This window comes from Hemicordylus capensis, chromosome 16, assembly GCF_027244095.1.
Source record: "Hemicordylus capensis ecotype Gifberg chromosome 16, rHemCap1.1.pri, whole genome shotgun sequence".
NCBI lineage: Eukaryota > Metazoa > Chordata > Lepidosauria > Squamata > Cordylidae > Hemicordylus > Hemicordylus capensis.
In genome coordinates, this window is record NC_069672.1 from 11,332,194 (window position 1) to 11,352,103 (window position 19,910).

At 45.5% G+C, this 19,910-nt stretch overlaps 1 protein-coding gene and 1 long non-coding RNA gene across 3 annotated transcripts; one reads left to right on the plus strand and one right to left on the minus strand.

The window, feature by feature from the left end:
* Positions 1-1,246: 1,246 nt before the first annotated feature.
* Positions 1,247-16,820, plus strand: SLC35E2B (solute carrier family 35 member E2B). Of its 2 annotated transcripts, none has more exons than XM_053281403.1 (9): positions 1,247-1,381; positions 7,116-7,614; positions 8,595-8,730; positions 10,305-10,432; positions 10,668-10,788; positions 11,192-11,245; positions 12,992-13,064; positions 13,854-13,999; positions 15,795-16,820. In XM_053281403.1, the coding sequence occupies exons 2-9, from the start codon at positions 7,278-7,280 to the stop codon at positions 16,045-16,047; spliced, it is 1,248 nt and encodes a 415-aa protein (XP_053137378.1). In that variant the 5' UTR covers positions 1,247-1,381; positions 7,116-7,277; the 3' UTR covers positions 16,048-16,820. The 2 variants fall into 2 exon arrangements, with proteins under 2 accessions (XP_053137378.1, XP_053137379.1); XM_053281404.1 differs by lacking the exon at positions 1,247-1,381 and adding an exon at positions 5,500-5,625.
* Positions 14,033-18,645, minus strand: LOC128338665 (uncharacterized). The gene is made up of 2 exons (XR_008312665.1): positions 16,919-18,645; positions 14,033-16,156 (listed from the first exon to the last, which is right to left on the minus strand). It is a non-coding gene; the product is annotated as an uncharacterized LOC128338665 (long non-coding RNA).
* Positions 18,646-19,910: the final 1,265 nt, after the last annotated feature.

The window sequence follows — 19,910 nt, forward strand, 5'->3', positions numbered from 1 at the left end:
TCTCCCTCTGAGACAAAGGCAGGATGATGAATGGGTCCCTCATCCACTGCAGAGAGAAATCCCTGCATCCCAGACCTGGGAGGAATGGATGACAATAGGTTTTCTCTAAGAGAGGGGGCAATCCTCAGCAGCAGCACGTCTAAAACTCATACTGTGGATGATGAATCAAACAAGAAAAATCTCATCAATCAACTGGACTAGGAACTTGGAGAGCAGCAAAACCAGAGAAAATATCATATGCATATGAGAAAAATTTCATATGCATTTCTTTCTGTTTTCCTTCCCCCCCCCCCCCCGAAACCAACAACAACCAAAAACTTGGAAATGCCTGGATTCTTTGTTTCAATAAAGTGTGATCCCAGGTAAATTCCATTGTATTCAATGACACTTCCTCCTAAGTCAATGTGGAAATTTTTTCACTTGAGGAATCAAAACACACACACAGAGTTCGTTTTGGTTCACAAACCGTAAAAACAACGACAAATCACTTGGTTTGAACATCCACCTTATGTTAAAAATCTAAAAACCACGAATCCAAATAAATTGCACAGCAGCATTAAATCTCAAAAAACTTGATACATTCTCAATACCATATAAACTTAAATTAAACTTAACACAGCTTGGCCTCTCTCAGTATCTCTGACCTTGTTCTAACAGGTACCATAAGAACATTAACTATTTTTTCAGTAAAATTGTGTTAGAATGAACAGTCTGGTGTTTGTGTGTGTGTGTGTGTATATATACACAAAACCAGACTCCCTGGATATGGACAGAGCACAGAAGAGATAAAATGGACTAATATCCTTGTAAAATAAATGCATGCATTTAGTACAGTCAATCTGTCCCCACACCTTTCTACTCCCCAAGTACATCTCTTGAAAGTAGAGATGCCTTTGTGGATTCTTAAAAGAGAGGCCGCAGCCCTCTGCACATGCTCAGAGGGGCACCAACCAAGACGTGCATGCATCAAAGAAGAAATGCGTTAAAGTGCATGCATCACATAAGAAATGCATTAATGTATCCAATCTGCTCCACTCCGCAAGTGCATTCCTCAAAAGCAAGAGAGGCCGCCGCGCAGTCTCAGTAAGGGAGCTCAAATGGCACTCTGCACATGCCCAGAGGAGCACCATCACCCTGAGAAAGCCAGCATTTGGATCCTTGCAGGCACCTCTCTAGGAAGATTGCCATCCTGGCTTTCCTGGAGAGCCACCGTGGGCGATATAGGGCTTACTTTTGAGTAACGCATGCACGAGATTGCCATGCCTTGCTGGGGTTGCTCCTCCCGGGCAGGGGAGGAGCTCTACCGTGGGCGGGGCCACATGGTCGGCCGCGATCATGGCTGCCGAGGAGGAGGAGGAGAAGCGTCGGGGGCCACAGGCAGGTGGGTGTGCCAGGAGCGGCGAGGGGACCCGAAGAAGCTTGCAAGGTGGTTGCGCGGGGGGGGGTGGCCCTTGCAAGGTGCTTGGGGGCAGGAATCCCTTGCAAAGGGCTACGATTGCGTGCAGCTCTTCTTTGCAAGGCTGAGCCCCGGCACCTCTTTGCAGCGTTGAATGTCTTTTGCAAAAGAGCCGTTTGCTAGGCTGAGCAGGGTGTTGCTGCAGAGACCTTTCCAGGGCTGAGCTCCAGCACCTATTTCCTAGGCCAGGGCAGCGGGCAGTGCATTCGCTAGCCAAGCTTTAAAAAATAAAAAAATTCGATCCATGTATCGCACTTGGTTGGATTCGATCCTCTACACCAGAGATTCTCACACTTGGCTCCGCAGATGTTTCTGGACGTCCCACCATGGTGGATGGAGATCATGTTGGGGTGACTACAACTCCCATCATCTGGGGCCTTGGGGTTGGGGATCTCTGTTCTAAAGTGTTACGCTAAGTATTGATTTTACATATTCATATCTGTGCCTTGGCTTTCCCCAAAGCAGCTGATGAGTAAAAGCCACCCTTAAAGTTGAATATTTTGTAAATAAAATTTTCAGGGAGGCTGACAGGGTCTTTATGGGACGTTGCTGGATCGAAATGTTTTGGCAGGGTGTCTCCTTTCTGTTTTGGTTATGTTTCATTCAGTAATGTGTTGGTTGGCTGGATGTTTATGTTTTGGGACAAATCTTTTTGCTTTTCGAAAATGTGGATGTCTGCGTGTCTTTTTCCCGTAAACGTTTATGTTTCTAATGGGAAAGCCATAGAAGGCCTTAACAGGAGTCTCTTCAAAGGTGATATGTCAAGGATCGAATTGAGTGGCAGGTCAGTGAAAGATTTGGTCATAGGAGCTGATCTGTCTCGCTCAGTATTGTCAGCTCTGACTGGCAGCAGCTGTCCATGCTCAGTATTGTCAGCTCTGACTGGCAGCAGCTCTCCAGGTTTTCAGTCAGGGGTCTTTGCTCCCTGGAAATGCCACGGATTGTATTTATTGCATGCAAAGCAGATGCTCTACGGATCTCCGGTTGAACATATGAAGCTCTCAAACGGAGCAACCCTTGGTCTCGCTAGCTCAGTATTGTCTACTCTGAATGGCAGTGGTGAAATTTCCAGGATTGAAACTGAGGCCTTCTGCATTGCAAAGTAGGTCCACTGAATCGAAATACAAAATGCATGCTTTGCATGCTAGTTGTGAAAGGTTTGGTTGACTATATATTTCCTGGCCTGGCCATTTAAAAGATGGCCAAACCCTGATCTGTTCCTGATCTTACAAAGGTATGGCAGAAAGCATATCTGTTTTTATTTCCCCTCTGATGGGGAACATTCTCAAAGCATAGAACATGAGAAAGTGATTGTCTGTCATAATTTAAAGAGCATCTGGTCAACATCCCCCTAACTCAGGTGTTCCCAATCTTGGAACTCCAGAGGTTGGTAGACTACAGTTCCCATCATCCCTGCCACCAAGGAGAATACAATTCCCATCATCCCTGCCACCAAGGAGAATACAATTCCCATCATCCCCAACCAAAAGCTATGTGTCTGGGGATCATGGGAGTTGTAATCCATCAAGAGCTGGAGATCCAAGATTGGGAACCCTTAATTTAATTCAGAGGTGGGCAAACGTCAAGGTTGTGCGACCTAGTGGAACCCCATGCAAAAGAATGAAGGGCTGGGCAGGTCGGAGCCAGGTGCAAAATCTCTGGGGTGGGGGCAGTTGCAGACTGCACCCCCTGAGCAAAATGCTGGGCTGATCTGCAAACATGTCCAAATCTACACCTTAGTTACTAAAGTCCAGGGGTCTTTATGTGCAAAATACATCGGTAACAGCACCAGAAATTTTTTTTGACATTTTCTGATTCCGTTACCGATGGGTTTTGCCCATTTCAAACACTATAATATTGAACGGTTTGGTAAAAATATGGCCGTATGATAGGAAAGGTTCTCTTTCCTCTGTGTGTGTGTGTGTGTGTGTGTGTATACATATATCTCAACTTGAAAACTGTTTATGGCTACTGTAAGTAATTGGGGAAAAGTGGGACGTGCCTGATTCCGTTACCCTTGGAATGGCTGTAATAGAAAACAATCACCCCAGCAGAGTGGCTTCAGTTTCAAAACAACAAATCAAAATGTCAATGACATGGCAGCTGGCAATAGATAGCGAGAGTTAATATCCACTCTTGTGGTATGTGTGTGTATGTGTATATCAACTTTTATGGCTACAGTAAGTAATTGGGAAAAAGTGGGACGTGCCTGATTCCGTTACCCTTGGAATGGCTGTAATAGAAAACAATCACCCCAGCAGAGTGGCTTCAGTTTCAAAACAACCAATCAAAATGCTGATGACATGGCAACTGGCAATAGATAGCGAGAGTTAATATCCACTCTTAAGAGCGATCAAGATTAATACCATTCAGAATCAGCATCATACCGGGACTGGTGTTGATTACAGATATCCTAACAAAGATTGTGTCGAAAGGCGTCTGATCACTGGCCCTGTGGACTTTGCGCATTGGGCAATGGCCACATCGGCTTGGTTTGGGGCAGGCAAAGGTCTCTCTGGGGTAGTTTTGATTCCAGCGTCGGTTCGATCTTCTCTGCCTTCGTCTGTGAGCCCGCTGGGGTGGGCAGTACCAGCTGGGGGGTTGAATGCTCATGGTGATTTTTGACAAGGTGATTCCAACACACACACCAAAAAAAACCCCTCAGCTGGAAAGGAGGTGATCGTGTTAGAGGGCTTTCGGCTTTCGGTGTGTTTGCACGCTTTGATTGTCCAGATCATCAGGCCTGCCCTGGTCACATTTGCAGTGCTGTCTGAAAAGCTCTTAAAAGCTTTTTTAAAAAACTGCTATGAGATGTAGTTAGAGGAACAGGCATGGAAATTGGTAGGAATCACTCCATGGAGAGAGCAGAGCCAATGGTAATCCTGGATTTTTAGAGTTGGAAGGAGCATTTTGAGTTCTTCTAGTCTAACCCTCTGCTCTACTCAGGAATCTCCTATAGCCAGTGTGGTGTAGTGGTTAGAGCGTTGGACTAAGACCGAGGAGACTCGAGTTCGAATCCCCGTTCAGCCATGACACTCTCTGGGTGACTTGGGGCCAGTCACGTCTCTCTCAGCTTCACCTACCTCACAGGGTTGTTGTGAGGAGAAATGCAACACAACTCCATTCTTGGAGGAAGAACGGGATATAAATGTAATACTCAAGAATAAATAAATAAATTCCTAACAGATGGCCATCCAGCCTCTGCTGGCAAACCTCTGGCCGAGGAGAGCCTTTCACTCCATGAGGCAGACAGTTCCATGGTCAAGCAGCCCCCGACAGTTAGGACATTCTTCCTAATGCCTAGGCTGAATCTACGTCCTGGAAATTCCAAGTCCTGGGTTCTAGTCCTGCCCTCGGGAACAACAGAGAACTAGTCTGCTCCTCCCTCTCTGTGAGATATGCATTTTCATTTTCTCTTTGTGATCCGTCTCTTTAAGGCCCAAGGCCCATCTAGTCCAGCATCCTGTTTCACACAGTGGCCCACCAGATGTCTCTGGGGAGCCCACAGGCAAGAGGTATGTACATGCCTTCTCTCCTGCTGTTGCTGTCCTGCAACTGATATTTAGAGGCATCCTGCCTCTGAGGCTGGAGGTGGCCTATAGCCACCAGACTAGTAGCCACTGATAGACCTCTCCTCCATGAACAACCTCTTTGACCATTGTCTAACATCATAAATACAATTTTTGCAAAGCCTGAGTTTTTGCACTGCTCAAAGGTTCTTACAGGACAGGGGGTGGGCAAATTTGCTCCCCCCCCCGCTGTTGTTGAACTACAACTCCCATCTTCTCCAGCTGCAGTAAATTGCGGCGGGGGATGATGGGAGTTGTAGTTCAGCCACCGCGGGAGCGGCAAGTTTGCCCACTCCGGTTTTAGAAACACACACTTTTTCATTTGTAACCGCACGCTTTGCGCGTCTGGCTTGAAAAGGCCCTGCTGTGGGGGTTAGGAGGGTGGTGTGTGTTCTGCAGAGCGTTGCCTTCGGCCTCTGTGTTCTTTAAAACACACACACACACACAGGATGTACGTTGTGCCAGAAAACAAGAAAGAAAGAGTTCTGGAAGGACGTGGCGTCTAATCACTGGCGTGTCTGCCTTCGCCTTGAGCAGTGCGGGAAACCGATTCGGGAGCTGGAGGGTGGCGGGCCTCTCCTGCCTCTGGGGAGGTTCGAGGTAAATATTTCATGAGCTTTTAATGTACTTGTCTGCATCTCCCGTCAGCTGGCTGTGGTTAACTGGGGAGAAGCTTGAAATGAGATGTTGCCTTCTGAGGAAAAGGAAGGCCTCCCTTCTCGGCTTTAGCCCTGTTTTCATGGACAGTTTTTTCCTCTCTCTTTTTTTTTTTTTTTTTTGGTGTACAACAAATTTCAGTCGCCCCTGCTAACTGAGCAAAGAGGCAGCTTTAACAGTGGTGGTTCTCTTATATTTAGCAGGTAGAGAGCAACTGGCCCTATCCGTCCCCAGCACAGTATCCCTCCAGTGGCTGTGGCAGGTGTCTACCTTATGTTTATTTTTAGATTGTGAGCCCTTTGGGGACAGGGAGGCATTTTTATTTATTTATTTATTTATTTCTGTGTAAAACTGCTTTCTGCACTTTCGTGGGGAAGCAGTGCATAGACATTTGTAGCTGTTTTCTTAAAGAACGCAACCCACCCACCCCATTAAAAACAACCTCTTGAGGTGTGCTGTTTTGACCCACTTTTAAAAAAAGCGGGTGCTTCTTTCTGGTTACGTCAATCGGGGATCAGCTACATTGTGATGTCTCTGCACCATGCATCAATAGGTGGCGTTGGCTTTGTGACATCACATAGCCTATTGGGAGTGAAGGACAATGCTCTCTGCCCTTGCTCTGAATGTGAGAATGTTTCTCTCCTGGTTCCCGGACTGGTGCATTTCACAGGGAGTGAATTTTTTTTTCATGAGATCCACTTGTAACAATCTGAAGTGCTGCTACCAGTAAGAGCAGACAATATTGATTTATATGGACCAAGTGTCTGACTCAGTAGGCGGCTTTCTGTGTTCCTCTAAAAACCTATGTAAACCACAGAAGTACCAGCCAAGAACCACTCAGATTGAGCAATCTGTGAGGTTTAACACAGATTTTTTTTTAAAAAAAAAAAAACTTCAGTTGGCACCAAAAAGTAGTCAAAGCCTCTAACTTTAAAAAGTGGTTCCGTACCAGCTCAAATACAGTGAACTGGTTTAAACGCATGCCATGTAGACATGTTTGCTTGTCATATAACCCTGCTAAATGAATATGACAAACCTCTAACCTGAGAACAAAATATGTATTAAATTTTAACTGTTTATATTTAAGGATTTCAAAGTCTGTTTTTTTTCCCCCTAATAAGAAAATGGCAAACAACCTTAGAAAAACAGGAAAACAAAGCATTCAATGGAGTATCTGATTATTGAACCTCTGATTTTTTGAACTGGCTACCAAGTTTTGTGTGTTAGGGGTTCTGTTCTGGCTTGAGATAACCAAGAGATTTTAGATTTTGCTTCGGTTCCGATTCACTTGGGGGGGTGGAAACCTGAACCGTGTTTTGGGTTCGAGTTCCGTTTCAATTTAACCTGCTGTAAAGGCAAACGGTACAAATTGTGAATTCAAACATGCGTGCCTGGAAACAATTTATCTAACGTAAAAAAAAAATTATTTACAGCAAATGAGAAGATGCTCTGGAAAAAGCATCGAACGTGATCTCTGTGCACTCCGAAGCGAGTGCACGGACGGCGGGAGTGAACGGTCTCGTCTCGCTTCGGCGACTTAGACGTGTGATCGATGCTCGTTGGATAAGGACGAAACTTCGGGTTTGGGTCTCAAGATGGCTGCCCTTCCGAGCGGCAAGAATTTAGAAGCCTCTGATGCTGTTTCTGCCTCTCCTCTCCTTGAAGAAAAACCCAAAAGCAAAGGCCTCTTCCACTCCGGGTCTCTCTTCTTCAACCGCAGTGAAAAATTTGTCATTGCCAGGAGTGACAGCGTGCCGGACGAGAACGTTTTGAAGATCACCATCACGGAGACTACTGTTATTGAGTCGGATTTGGGCATCTGGAACTCCCATGCACTTGTCTACCTCACCCTGTGGTTTTTCTTCAGCTTTTGCACCCTCTTCCTGAACAAATACATCCTTTCGCTGCTGGAGGGGGAACCGAGCATGCTGGGTAATGGTGGCTTTTCTAGGGAAATGGTTGGTGGGTCTACTGTGGGTCTGGGGTATACTGGGTGCGCTTTTTTTTTTTTTTTAAGCACAAAAGTTTTATGACCGGCTGAACTCTGCCGCTTAGGGAGCTGCTGCTGACTGAGTCAGACCCCGTGGTCCTTCTAGCTTAGTGTTGTCTGTACTGACAGGCAGCAGTTCTCCAGGGTTACAGACAGGGGTCTTGGTCATCCCTGCTTGGAGAGGCCAGAGATTGAACCCGAGACCTTCTGCTTGCAAAGTAGGAGAGCTGGTCTAATGACAGCAAGCGTGAACCGTCCCCCTTTACTAAGCAGGGCCTGCCTTGGTTTGCATTTGGGTGGGTGACTACACGTGAACACCGTCTGCTGTAAGATATTGCCCATAGGAAATGTCTCCCCTTTGGAGAGCCACTGCCAGTCGGGGTAGATGACATTGAGACAACACAAGGGCCTGACTCGATCTAAGGCAGCTACCTATGTAAGCAATTTTTATTTAGACGGAAAATACCATTCCATTTGTGGATGGGGCCGTAGTTCAGTGGCAGAGCATCTGCTTGGCATGCTGGAGGTCCCAGGTTCAATCCCTGGTAGGGCTGGGAGCGACTCCTGCCTGAAACTCTGGAGAGCTGCTGCCAATCAGAGTAGGTAATACTGAGTTAGATGGACCAAGGGTCTGACTCCGTTTGGCAGCTTCATCAAAGCATCCCTAGCTCAGTGGGAGAGCATCTGCTTTGCATGCAGAAGGTCCCAGGTTCAATTCTTGGCAGTCTCTCCAGGTAGGGCTGGGAGAAACTCCTGCCTGAAACCTTGGAGAGCTGCTGCCAGTCTGTGCTGGCAATACTGAACTAGATGGACCAAGGACCTGACTCAGTATAAGGCAGCTTCCTATGTTCCTGTGCAACATCCGGAAGTCCTTCTGTTCTTAATTCTGCTGGCTTGTTCCTGTCTGTGTCTTTTTTTTTAGGTGCTGTTCAGATGCTTTCCACAACTTTCATCGGCTGCATCAAAATGTTTGTGCCCTGCTGTCTGTACCAGCACAAACCGCGCGTCTCGTACCCCCCCAACTTCATCATGATCATGCTGTTTGTCGGACTGATGAGGTAAGGCGTTCAAAAGCTTTGTGGGGCGCAGTGCAAGCATTCCCTGCCCTGAGGGGCATGCAATCAGACCACCTGCATAAGGAAGACCGCAGTGGAAGCGGAAGGAAATGGAGCTGTGGTAAAAGAAGAAAGAATATTATTATTTACTCATTAAATAAACCAAGTCAATAGTATTAGTGATTTTTTTTTTTACCCTGCTTCAATTTCTAAGATCTTTCTGAAAGTGAAAGATGGAGAGATCCCTGCCCCAAGGGAATTCCAATCTAGACTTCAACATAAGGAAGACCACAGAAGAACGCAAGGGAAATTGAAGCGGGGTAAACAAAGGAAGAATCTTCTCATTAATAACTTGCTGACTTAATTAATATTTTCTTCCTGTTTAGCCTAGCTCCATTTCGCTTCCCCTCCTCTGTGGTCTTCCTTGTGTCGATGTCTACATTGGAAGCACCTCGGGGCAGGGACCAGTGCCCTTAATCTCTCACTTTTCAGCGGTTCTTAGAAAGATGCTGTCCAAGTAGATGGGGTGTTATGATGTATGAGAAGAAATGGGAGCAAAACAGAAAGTGAAACCAAGAGTGAACCGAACCTATTCATGCAGCCCAGAGGAAACTTACTTTGAGTGTATCCTCCATTGTAGAAGGGAGACGCCATACATGGCAGCAGGCCATAAAAGTGAACCCAAGACAAAGAAGGCCAATCAATGAATAGAAGATTTGGGGGGGGGAGTAGATCTGAGGGAGGAGTCAGAGACTGGATATGAATGCCAGGGATAGGGGAGCAAAACAGAAAGTGAAACCAAAAGTGAACCGAACCTATTCATGCAGCCCAGAGGAAACTTACTTTGAGTGTATCCTCCATTGTAGAAGGGAGATGCCCAACATGGCAGTAGGCCATAAAAGTGACCCCAAAACAAAGAAGGCCAATCAATGAATAGAAGATTTGGGGGGGGGGAGTAGATCTGAGGGAGGAGTCAGAGACTGGATAGGAATGCCAGGGATAGGGGAGCAAAACAGAAAGTGAAACCAAAAGTGAACCGAACCTATTCATGCAGCCCAGAGGAAACTTACTTTGAGTGTATTCTCCATTGTAGAAGGGAGACACCCAACATGGCAGCAGGCCATTAAAGTGACCCCATTTAGGAATATTTTAATGGCGTTCCTGAATCTGTGGGTCAGACAGGTGTGCATGCAAAATGCAAACCGTGCAACCACGATATGCAAGGCCTGGCTGCCCCAATGAATCAGCATTCATGAGATCTGTGTACCTTTTAGAGTGCACGTTGCTTCTAAAAACCCACACCTATCCCTGAATATCTATTAAGGCTATATTAGACAACAAGAATGTACTTTTTCAAGGAAGTGATGATTCAATAGCATCTTCCCGACTAGTGATTCAAATTGTGATTTGAATCGTAAGGGATTTCAATCATGATTTAAAATCGATTTGTTTACAATCAAATCAACCCTGAGGGGAAGGCAGGAGTAGAGAAACGAAGAATATGCAGTTGTCTGTTAACCACTTCTTTTTTAAAAAAAATAATAATAATGAGTGATGCCATCCTCTTCTCTCCTCAGGTTTGCAACTGTAGTCCTAGGCCTGGTCAGCCTGAAGAACGTCGCCGTTTCTTTTGCTGAAACGGTTAAAAGCTCCGCCCCCATTTTCACGGTCATCATGTCCCGCATGATTTTAGGGGAATACACTGGTGAGTGCGTTTGATGAAATAAACATTGATTCTGACTTTGCCGCAGCGTATCGGTGTACGATACACAGTGGCGAACGAGCAAATTGAGGGTATCGGAGCGCCGAAGTAAAGCTCTATGACTAACTGGAAGCGTGTCAGTGACGCCGTTGGTTTTTAAGCACCCTCTTTCAAATTCTCATTTTGTTTCCATCTGCTTTCTCTTCCCTGATCTCCCCGTGCCGTCTGCTCTGCCCAGGATTGCTCGTGAATCTCTCTCTCGTCCCGGTTATGGGAGGGCTGGCCTTGTGCACAGCGACGGAGCTGAGCTTCAACGTCCTCGGGTTTTCCGCGGCGTTGTCTACGAACATCATGGACTGGTAGGTGCTCCGGGGTGTGTTTTCGTGTGAGGGGAGATGACCCATACAGATGGGGCAGCAGGGAGGGGTGGTGAACAAGCATCAGCAGCCTGGTAACAATCTTTAGGGCTCAGTCAAGTAGTTGGGTTTATAGCAGTTTCCCTATAACAGGGATTCCCAGATGTCATTGACTACAATGCCCACCATCCCCTGCTGAAGGCCAGCACAGCAGTGGGTGATGGGTGTTGTAGTCAACAACGCCTGGGAATCCCTGTTACAGAGAGTGCTGGTTTACAGTACCTTTTTACAACCATAAATTATCTTTGGTTAAGGAAGGAAGTAGCTAGTATCGTGGTGACATTCCTTCTCAGTTGTCCTGAAACATATATTGGGATTTCTTCTCACCCTCTTCCCTTCCTTTTAGCCTGCAGAACGTCTTCTCCAAAAAACTGCTCAGCGGAGATAAGTACCGCTTCTCGTAAGTATCTGCTGCGTTCTCCCCTGCATTATAACTAGGTTGATTCTTAGAGATGGAGGGGAACCCTGGAGGCAATCTAGGCCAACCCCGTGCTTGATGCTGGAAATCCAGAACTAGGGCATTGTCAAATCGCTCTTACCACTAAGAATCTTTTTCTAATGCTCAAAGAAGTTGTTCCGAATCACTTACGATCTTTGTGGGGAACTATTGTTGTTGTTATTTATTCGATTTCTATACCTCCCTTCCAAAAATGGCCAAACAAACAAACAAACAGAAAAGGGACATAATGATCTTCTCCCAAAGGCGCTTTGTAGGTTACAGCAGGGGAGAGAGTATTCTTCAAGTTGAGAAAGGTCTTTTTGTTCATACCTTCCTTCCCTGCTTCTTGCTACTGAGTTCCGTTAGCTCTGCCCACCTGGTTGTCAACTGCCTTCTGAGCCTGCAAACATTCTGCCCCATTGAGATTTGTTGGTATTTAGCCACAGAGTGAAAGCAGTTAACATCTTCTGTAATAATCCTGAGCACTCTTTCCTATTTCCCTTATTGTGTATGTGAGACATCAACAATCTGCCATATATAGAGTGGGTCCAAGTTTAACCAAACCTGGTTTCTTCCAGAGATAGCTGCAGTGATTTTGCATGCTAGCTGACAGAATCCAGTCAGACTGAACCCAGAGGAAATTTCAAGAGGCCCAGGTGATGAACTGAAGAAGATCTGACCTTTAATTGCCAAATAAGGAAGAGAAAAGGCTATAATTGTCAAACAATGAAGAGAAAGAATTCAGGCATTGCTCAGTAAGGGGGGAAATACTGTTTAGGGTCTGGTTTTGTGTTTGCAACAGGATTGAACTAGTTCTACAGTTATATGTAGGTGACTGGCTTGAGGGGGTATTCTTCAAGCTGAGAGATTTCCCACTCTTTCTTTTTCTTTGTTGAAATCAATTAAAAATCAGATCCAAGTTTTTAAAAACTAAAAGGCCCGAGTGAACAAAAATGTCTTCATCTGGCATCTTAAAGAACAAAGTGATGAAGCCAGGCATACCTCGCGGGGGAGGCTGTTCCATAAACGGGGTGCCACCACCGAAAAGGCCCACAGCAACATGTGTGGATCCAGGGTTTAAATTAAATGTAAACTGATGAAAAACACCAATTAATTGAGATTAAACTTCACATCATAGTGTGATTGGATTGTGTACACCGCCTAGAGATGCATGTAGCAGGCAGTATATAAATATGATAAATAAAGTAAAATAAATCATGGTTTTCCTTTGGCTCCTTGGTTCTCCAGAAGTCTCCTCCCTCAAATGATACCACCCTGTCTCCCTTGTTGTGCCTCTATGCCTGCAATCCCCTCCCAGATCACCTTTGGCTGCCTCTGCTCTTGCTTCGTGGTGCATCGGAAGCTGCCAAACTGAGTCAGGCCATTGGTCGATCCAGCTCAGGATTGTCTACAGTGACTGGCAGCAGCTCTCCAAGGTTTCAGACAGGAGTCTTTCTCAGCCCTAGTTGGAGTTGCTGCCAGGGATTGAACCTGGGACTTTCTACATGCAAGCGGATTCTCTACCACTGAGCAATAGCCCGAGTTCCTCTTCCTTCTCCTCATATTTGTCTTTGGTTCCTGATTAAAGTTCCTGATCTAACAAAGCATGCTTTATTGGACCGGGAATGAGAGTTCTGGAGCTAGGTAGATACATTCCTCCACCTAAGCTTTTTCGCTTGTTTAGAGTTTCTTCCTCTCTTTTTACAGAGCTCCGGAACTTCAGTTCTACACAAGTGCAGCTGCGGTAATAATGCTAATTCCAGCCTGGATATTTTTCATGGTGAGAGCTTGGATTTTAAAGATCGTGTTCCCCCCGCCCCTCTTCTTTGATCATAAAGACAGCCATCAGCGACCCCCATTGCAGCTGTGGATAATGAGAGTTGTAATCCAGCAGCGGGGAAATGACTTGATTATCGAGCCAGAAGTTGGCAGTTCGAATCCCCGCTGGTATGTTTCCCAGACTATGGGAAAACACCTATATTGGGCAGCAGCGAGATAGGAAGATGCTGAAAGGCATCACCTCATACTGTGCGGGAGATGGCAATGGCAAACCCCTCCTGTATTCTACCAAAGACAACCACAGGGCTCTGTGGGCGCCACGAGTCGAGACCGACTTGATGCACACTTTACCTTGAATCCAACAGCATCTGAGGACCCGATGTTCCCTGTGGGAGGGATTCCCAGATGTTATTGACTACAACTCCCATCATCCCATCTGCAATGGCCTTTGGTGTGGAACATGGATGTGGCATCGTGGTTAGACTAGGACCAGTGAGACCTGAGTTCAAATCCCTGTTCAGCCATGGAACTCACTGGGGGACTCTGACCTTTCTCTCTCAGCCTAACCTACCTCGCAGGGTTGTTGTGAGAGCCGACAGAACCATGTACCATGTCTGGGCTCCTTGGAGGCAGAGTGGGAGATGTCCCTGTAAAAATGAAATAAATAGATACATAATTTGACTGTAAGCTCCTTGGGGGCAGAGACTTCTCTCTTGATACTTTGCAAAGAGCCCGAGGGATGCGCTATAGATACAGACATAGAGACAATGATTGTTTTGTTTTGTTTTAGGATGTGCCAGTTATTGGGAAAAGTGGAAGAAGCTTCCGGTACAATCAAGACATCATTGTGTTACTACTGATAGACGGAGTCTTGTTCCATTTTCAGAGCGTCACAGCATATGCTCTGATGGGCAAAATTTCCCCTGTAACTTTCAGGTAAAATACAAAAGGGTGTGGCACGGAGCGACATCTGTTCTCAAATAAATGTGTGATTTATTTATTTTCAAGATCTCCCTGAAGATTTCCTCTGAAACTGTATATGAGGAGTTGAACCATTACAGTAGTAGTTGTAAGTTTATTGCGGTCACAGACCATATTAACAATTAATAAGAAAATTCAGAAATTTCAAAACAACCATTACACATTTCATTACGGTTGAGGTCCATCCAGGTTTATTTTTTAAAACTCCGCAGTTTGGATCCTGGCAAGATCCAGACTAAGTCTGCCGTGACTGAGATCCCGTCAGAATTCATGGGACTCGTTTGTCATTTTTATTTTATTTATTTATTATTAAATTTGTATACCAGCTTTTTCGCCAGGCTTTTGCCCTGTAGTTTACCTATTTGGTTTTTTCTTTTTTGTTAGTTACTTTAGTTTTTTAATTTAGAATGTGATTTTAATGTTGTCTTGCTTTGCATGTTTTTGTACACCGCCCAGAGTTTCTAATAAATAAAATAAAATAAATACTACCTTTTCATTAAAACAATCTGAAGGCTGTTAACACAAAAATTAAAACAAGACTATAAAAATGACAATTAAAATAAGTCATGATTAACTTGCCTTGTTTATTTCAGTGGTGCTTAGACATGGCTTCGTCTGTATACTGCCCATTGACTTGAGTAATGCAAGTAATTTTGTGCTGACAGGCAGACTAAATTACTCCTGAGTATTCCTATTGAAATGTAGTAGTCTTTTAGAGTAACTCTGGAGTAATACTTTAGAGTCGCTTAGTCTGGATGTCAGCCACCGGCTATAAGAAGTGATTTGGTAACCGGTTCGATGATTCTCATCCCTTCGGATAATTGGAAAACATTCGAATTGGAGAATATTCTTTTTCCAAGTCCGTGGAGTGGTTTGGATACATTTCATGCCAAATAAACACAGACTCTGTTGCCTACAATGTTATTCCATAAAATGAGTTCAATGTTTAACTGTTTAACTTGAGGAGAGGTTTTAAAGAACATTATTCTTTAAAAATGGGTTGTTTAACATTTTTTTACAAAGAAAATACATATGTCAGGATTTTTGTTAAAAAGAATCCTTCTTTGGAAAGCTGGTTGCCTGATTATGGAACTGCTTATTTTTGAATCCATTACTAATTCATGTTAAAGGCAGTGGTGAGCCTCTCCAGCTATTATTCAACTACAACTCCCATCATCCCCTGCTGCAGTAAATTCCAGCTGGGATTATGAGAACTGTGGTCCAACAGGAGTAGCCACTTTGGGTTTCTTCTGCTGTTGTTGGACTACAAACCCCATCACCCCCCAGCCTCACTAAATTGAATTAAACCATTATTGTCATAATTATCAATAATTATCATTGAGTGATCATTTCTGTTGAAAGCTGATATATAAATGTTTGTGGTGGTGGTTGATTTTTTGGTTGTTTTTTTAAAGCTGGGGATAATGGGAGTTGTAATCCAACAGGGCTGGCCAACCTGAGGCTCTATAGTTGGACTACAATTCCTATCATCCCCTGCTGTAACAAATGGTAGTGGGGGTGATGGGAGCTGTAGTCCAACTAAGCACCTCAGATTCACCACTTCTGGTTTTAAGGGTTCTAGCTGAAAACAAACAAGAGAATTTAGACTCCGTTCTGGTTTTGTCGACTTCCAGTTTCTCGACTTCCGTTCCGGTTTGTTGACGTTGAGGTGGTAGGGCGGGCCATTTTTATGAAGAATTGTTGCCTGTTCTTCCTGCTTATCCTTCAACCTCCTCGGTTTTCCTCCCAGTGTTGCCAGCACCGTGAAGCATGCGCTGTCCATCTGGCTGAGTATTATCGTCTTCAGCAACAAGATCACCAGTCTCTCGGCTGTCGGCACCGTCCTGGTGACTGTCGGCGTTCTCCTTTATAACAAAGCCAAGCGACACCAGCAAGAAACCATCCACAGCCTGGCCTCTGCCGCATCAGCACTCCAACCATCACAGAGCCCGGGCGAAGATACAGAACCACTGATCCCTCAGGACTTAAAGCCGTACAAGTGAGGTGACCCCTTTGTCTCTCCACCGTAGGATGCTTAGTTTTCCGAAGTCCACTATCCCAGCGATCAGCGGGGCCTGAGACCTCCTGTTTATGTCTTCCGATAGAGAACTCCTTGAGAAATAGGTGTACAGAACAGAAGAATAATCAGTAAGTTGACTGTGCGTTCCGTTCTAGAAGAATGACGTGTGGTTTATTAGGGTTTTGGGACCTCCACTGAAAAAAATGTGAAATACGGCAATGTTTCCATCATCTGCACGCCCACTGTGGGACAACATCTTGTCAGTCCAGAGGTCGGTTTTGCAGAATTCCAAGAACACAAGAGACCACTGTCTTCTGAAGATGCAAACCAGCAAAGGGGACTCATATGAGCTCCAGGAACTCATAACCACTACTTTATTCTGTGTCTGATCTGCATCTAAGACACTGAACCCGAAACATCCACTTTTGATGGACCAAAAGTGGAAACTGATAACCACTGTCTCTGTGTGGGGGAAAGCCTCTGGAGATGTTCAGCTGTCAATGTGATGATATATTAACAATTTTGACAGCCATTCTCCCAAGTTTAATTTCAGGTTTTCTCTGAACTGCAATGTGCAGAGCTTTTAGGATCCAGGCTGGGATGTCGGATCCGTCAGAGGATGGCTGGGCAGACCAACCTGAACTTTGTTTTTTTTAATAGGTGGAAGCGATAGGGCAATATATGGTTGGCGGTAGAATATGTGGGATTGTGGCGATATTTTTCCTGAACATAAAGGGCCAATGGTGTTTGGGGTTTTTTGGCTGTCGTTTCAGTTTTGATGTGTCGAGTTAGACAAAGTGGAGTCTTTCCCTGTTTCGTTATTTTTTAAAAATGTGTAACGGAGATGTTCCTACCTTTTCTTGAGGTCTGAGGCTGGCACACAAGATGGTAAAAGGAACAGGGTGAGACAGAAAAATCTTTGCTTTGGTTTCGGTTTGAATTGATGTAGGACCATGGTCGGCAGCTACCTTTTCCGGAAGTCCGCTCTGAGAAGGAAGCAAGGATTCATTGACCAAGAGCACCCATCCTACCCCCCATAATCCCTGTGTGGCAGATTGACACAACTTGGACCCTCCTACAGATGTTGGCCTACAGCTCCCTTAACCTCCTATTAGCCACTGTGGCTGCGGATCATGGGAGCTGTAGTCCAAAAAAACAGCTGATGAGCCCACTTTGTACAGCCCTGATCTATGGTGTCCTTGTAGCCCTTTTCCACAGATGCTGCTTCTTTCTCTTCTGGGTTGGTCAGTGAGGGGTGGATTGGGCCCACGGGCTGCCAGTGGCTGGCTTTTGACGTGGAGGGTATCCTGCAGCTCAGCCTTCTGTTTTAGTTAGCCAGCTGGTTGTCGTCCAACAGCATCTGGGGACCCAAGACTTGAGAATCCCTGCTATAACCAAGAGTAAACAAACAAGAAGAGGCCAAAGGCAACTTAGAGTACAACATTGATTTAATCACAGATGAGTGAGCAATTAAATATTTACCCCATAGCTCTTGAGCACTCTCCCGCATATGCCTTGTTGGGTATGTTAGAAAACAAACTCCTGTTTAGGGCAGTGAGGCCAGCCCTTCTGTCTGAAAGACGGCCTTCCCAGGAGTCCTATCTCATCCCGTGAGTTCCGCTGTGGAGTCTCTTTTGGAGGTACTGTCCTTTTGCCAAGGGGTAGTCTAAAGAGGTGGCTTCACCTGCTCTGCCACAAATCCAGTTCCCAGGTAGCAGACATGTTGTCTGATTAATCTGCTGAAGTCCGGTTCTCGAGCTGGTTTGCGGATATATGCCCGACATTCGCCACCCGACTTCAAATGTTGGTTGTAAATGTTGGATGAATATCAGCATTCTGGAACCGGAACCTTTGGGTCGATTCGGACAACGCCCAGCTCTGGAACTGGACTTTGGGTCGATTCGGACAACGCCCAGCTCTGGAACTGGACTTTGGGTCGATTCGGACAACGAATCTGCCACACACTCCCCAGAAACCAGACTTGTGACAGAACATGTGAAGGCCACCTATATTTGACAAACCTTTAATAATTACTGCTCCTCAGGGAATCCTAGGAACTGTAGCTCCAAGAGAGGCCTCCAACCAAATTCTCAGCACTTTCTCCTAACATTCTTTGGGGCAGAGGCAGGCAACTTTGGCGCTCAACAAATTGTGACTGGGGATGATGGGAGTTGTAGTTCAGCAACAGCTGGAGAGCCAAGGTTGACGACCCCTGCTTTGGGGGGGTACTATGAGAAATCTAACCAGCTGCACATTTCAGCACAATCCTACGCATGCCCACTCAGAAAGACGTCTCCACTGTGTCCATTGGGGCATCTTTTCAGAATCGACTGAATTCTGTGGTATCTAAATCCCTCACTTGTAGAGCAATGTAAGAAATAGGCATGTGCCCGAACTGGTTCGGTGCCTCCTTAGCAAAGCGCCGAACCAGTGTAGGTGCCCACATTCAAATTGATTTGGCAGGGCAGGGAGCAGTTCCGCTAAAAATCAGGTCTTTATCGCCTTCACTGCTTTTTTCTGGACACAATGCCCACTTTCCAAAAGGCTGCACATGATCTTTTGGAAAGTGAGTGCCATGCCCAGAAACACAGTGGGGCGAAGGAGGAGCAGGTAAGGACCTGTGTACTTGCTTTTTAAAGGAACTGATTCCCACCTTGCCCGCAGCTGTCTGAGCTGGTTCAGGCACATCCCTAGTAAGAAATGCTTCTCAGATGCACAGTCCCTCAGACTCCTTTCTTGCAAATGCCGCCACATTTTATTTTCCTGTGGACACTTGAAATGGAACATTTTACCGGTGCTTGTACGATGGAGCTAAACCTCAAATGTATTTGATAACAATCAGAGACTGGGAACAGAAAAACAATAACACCTATATGTAATATTCTTGAGTAAGCTTTGTTGCAGTATTCACTTAATGTAGAACGTTTGTGCGTTTGCCACACCAGCGACAATCCACTCTCTGAAACTGTGAGGTCTGTTTAAAAGCTGACATTGAATCATCCTGTGGATAACCTTTCGGGCCTTTGCCAAATGCAGGCTAACTAGCTACAGGAATTCCTTACTGCAGTGTTTGTATGTTTTTAGGAAAAGGAATTTGGCAATTACCTGTCCTTGTTTTTGTTTTGATAAAGGAAAACTCAAAACCAAAGTTGTCTGTGTGGAGATTCCTCTGGATGTGTTTTTCCCAATGTGTTTTCCCCAATATGTACTGATGCATTTTCTGAAAGCATCCCTCAAACGTTTTAAGCCAGGCGTTCTCAAACCTGGGTCCCTGGGTGTTGCTGAATTACAACTCCCATCATCCCCAACCATAATAGTGGTTTGACAGCACGGTCTGCCCTGGTTGCATATGAATGGGAGACTAGAAGTGTGAGCCCTATAAGATATTCCCCTTAGGGGATGGAGCCGCTCTGGGAAGAGCATCTGAGGTTCCAAGTTCCCTCCCTAGCTTGTCCAAGATAGGGCTGAGAGAGACGCCTGCATTCTTTCTTTTCAGAATGCTACCACAAGACCAGCTCTCCTCTCCATCTCCAGCTGCCTACATTCCTAAGTCTCTCAGGGCAGAGAGTTCCCCATCTCAATCTTTGCCAAGTAGGTGGATGGTGATATATAATTAAATTATGAGTAATAATAATCTTCCGTTTACCCCTCCCTTCTTTTTCCGTCCCCTGGCGGTGGGGCTAAGTTGAGTAGGCTTGGGTGAGGTGCAAAATGTTGCCTTGCAATTCGCAACCTTGGAGAAGCCGCTGCCAGTCTGTGAAGACAATACTGATAGACCAATGCTAGATAGACCAATGGTCTGACTCAGTATGTGGCAGCTTCCTATGTCCCTAAGCTCTGAAAGTG